Source organism: Cyprinodon variegatus, unplaced genomic scaffold (genome assembly GCF_000732505.1).
Source record: "Cyprinodon variegatus isolate N-32 unplaced genomic scaffold, C_variegatus-1.0 Scaffold160, whole genome shotgun sequence".
Taxonomy (NCBI): domain Eukaryota; kingdom Metazoa; phylum Chordata; class Actinopteri; order Cyprinodontiformes; family Cyprinodontidae; genus Cyprinodon; species Cyprinodon variegatus.
In genome coordinates, this window is record NW_015150613.1 from 36,863 (window position 1) to 37,988 (window position 1,126).

Genomic DNA, 1,126 nt, shown 5'->3' on the forward strand with positions numbered 1-1,126 from the left:
CAGGCCCCTCCTTAAAATCTTTTATGACTCTGTGGTGGCGTCAGCCCTCCTCTACGCTGTCATCTGCTGGGCCCCTGGCAGCTCAGAGCGGGACTGAAAGAGACTGAATAAGCTGGTGAGGAAGGCCACTTCTGTCCTGGGCTGCCCTCTGGACTCGGTGGAGGAAGTGGCTGAGAGGAGGATGCTGTCCAAACTCACATCCATCATGGACAACACCTCTCACCCTCTGCACCAGACTGTAGAGGAGCTGAGCAGCTCCTTTAGTCAGAGACTTAGACACCCTGTCTGTAGGAGCGCTACCGCAGGTCATTCATTCTTGCTGCCACTAGACTCTATAATAATGCACTATAACCACAATAACTCATGTAAAAAACACTGTGCAGCTATATTATAGTTTTTTTATTTATTGACTGTGCAGCATTCTGTGCAATATGCTGAATGTGCAATATATGTGAATAGAATAGTCATACCACTACCTCACCGTTGCTCCTCACCCACTACACTTTAATGTCAAAGTAAATGCATCTGTATATAAGCCATCCGGATTGTACATATTTTTATTTCCTATTTCTTTATTTCTTATTTTTATTTTGTTTTTCATTGTGTGCGATACAGGTACACTTGCACCTTAATCCTTATTTACCTGGATATACTGTATATTGTTTATTCTTAATGCACCTTTTCCTACTTGTTTGCACCTTCTTTGACTTCTATGCCAATATCTGACAAGTGAATTTCTCCACTGTGAGATCAATAAAGCTCATCTAATCTAAATAAATGTACATTTATTTATAGCACTATGACAAAATAAAAAATGTGCCTATAACATACCAGCTGAAGCGCTGTTTATGCCCAGAAGAACCAGAACCACCAACTTTAGCATTTTTTCCCTCCGCCACCATCTGGATTTGTTGGGTTCAGAAATAATCTGAGTTCAGTCTCAGAGCGTTTCCCTGATCCAGGTATAAAAAGGGCGTAACCGTGATCCTGACCAATCAGAAAATAGTATGACACAAGACGTCATATGATCCCAGGTGAAATTTACCTGTAGAAGTTGTCATCGAAAATGAAACCAACGCCTTCGTTAACCAATTGATGAGGTGAGACTCAGAAGTTTCCTCATAAC

The 1,126-nt window shown here is 41.6% G+C and overlaps 1 protein-coding gene across 1 annotated transcript in view; it reads right to left on the bottom strand.

Moving 5' to 3' along the window:
• LOC107086728 (major histocompatibility complex class I-related gene protein-like) overlaps nucleotides 1-883 on the bottom strand; it is a 15,640-nt gene extending 14,757 nt beyond the window's left edge. Inside the window, exon 1 of the mRNA XM_015377856.1 lies at nucleotides 832-883. Coding sequence (XP_015233342.1) covers nucleotides 832-883 — 52 coding nt within the window. The remainder of the gene's footprint in view (nucleotides 1-831) is intronic.
• Nucleotides 884-1,126: the final 243 nt, after the last annotated feature.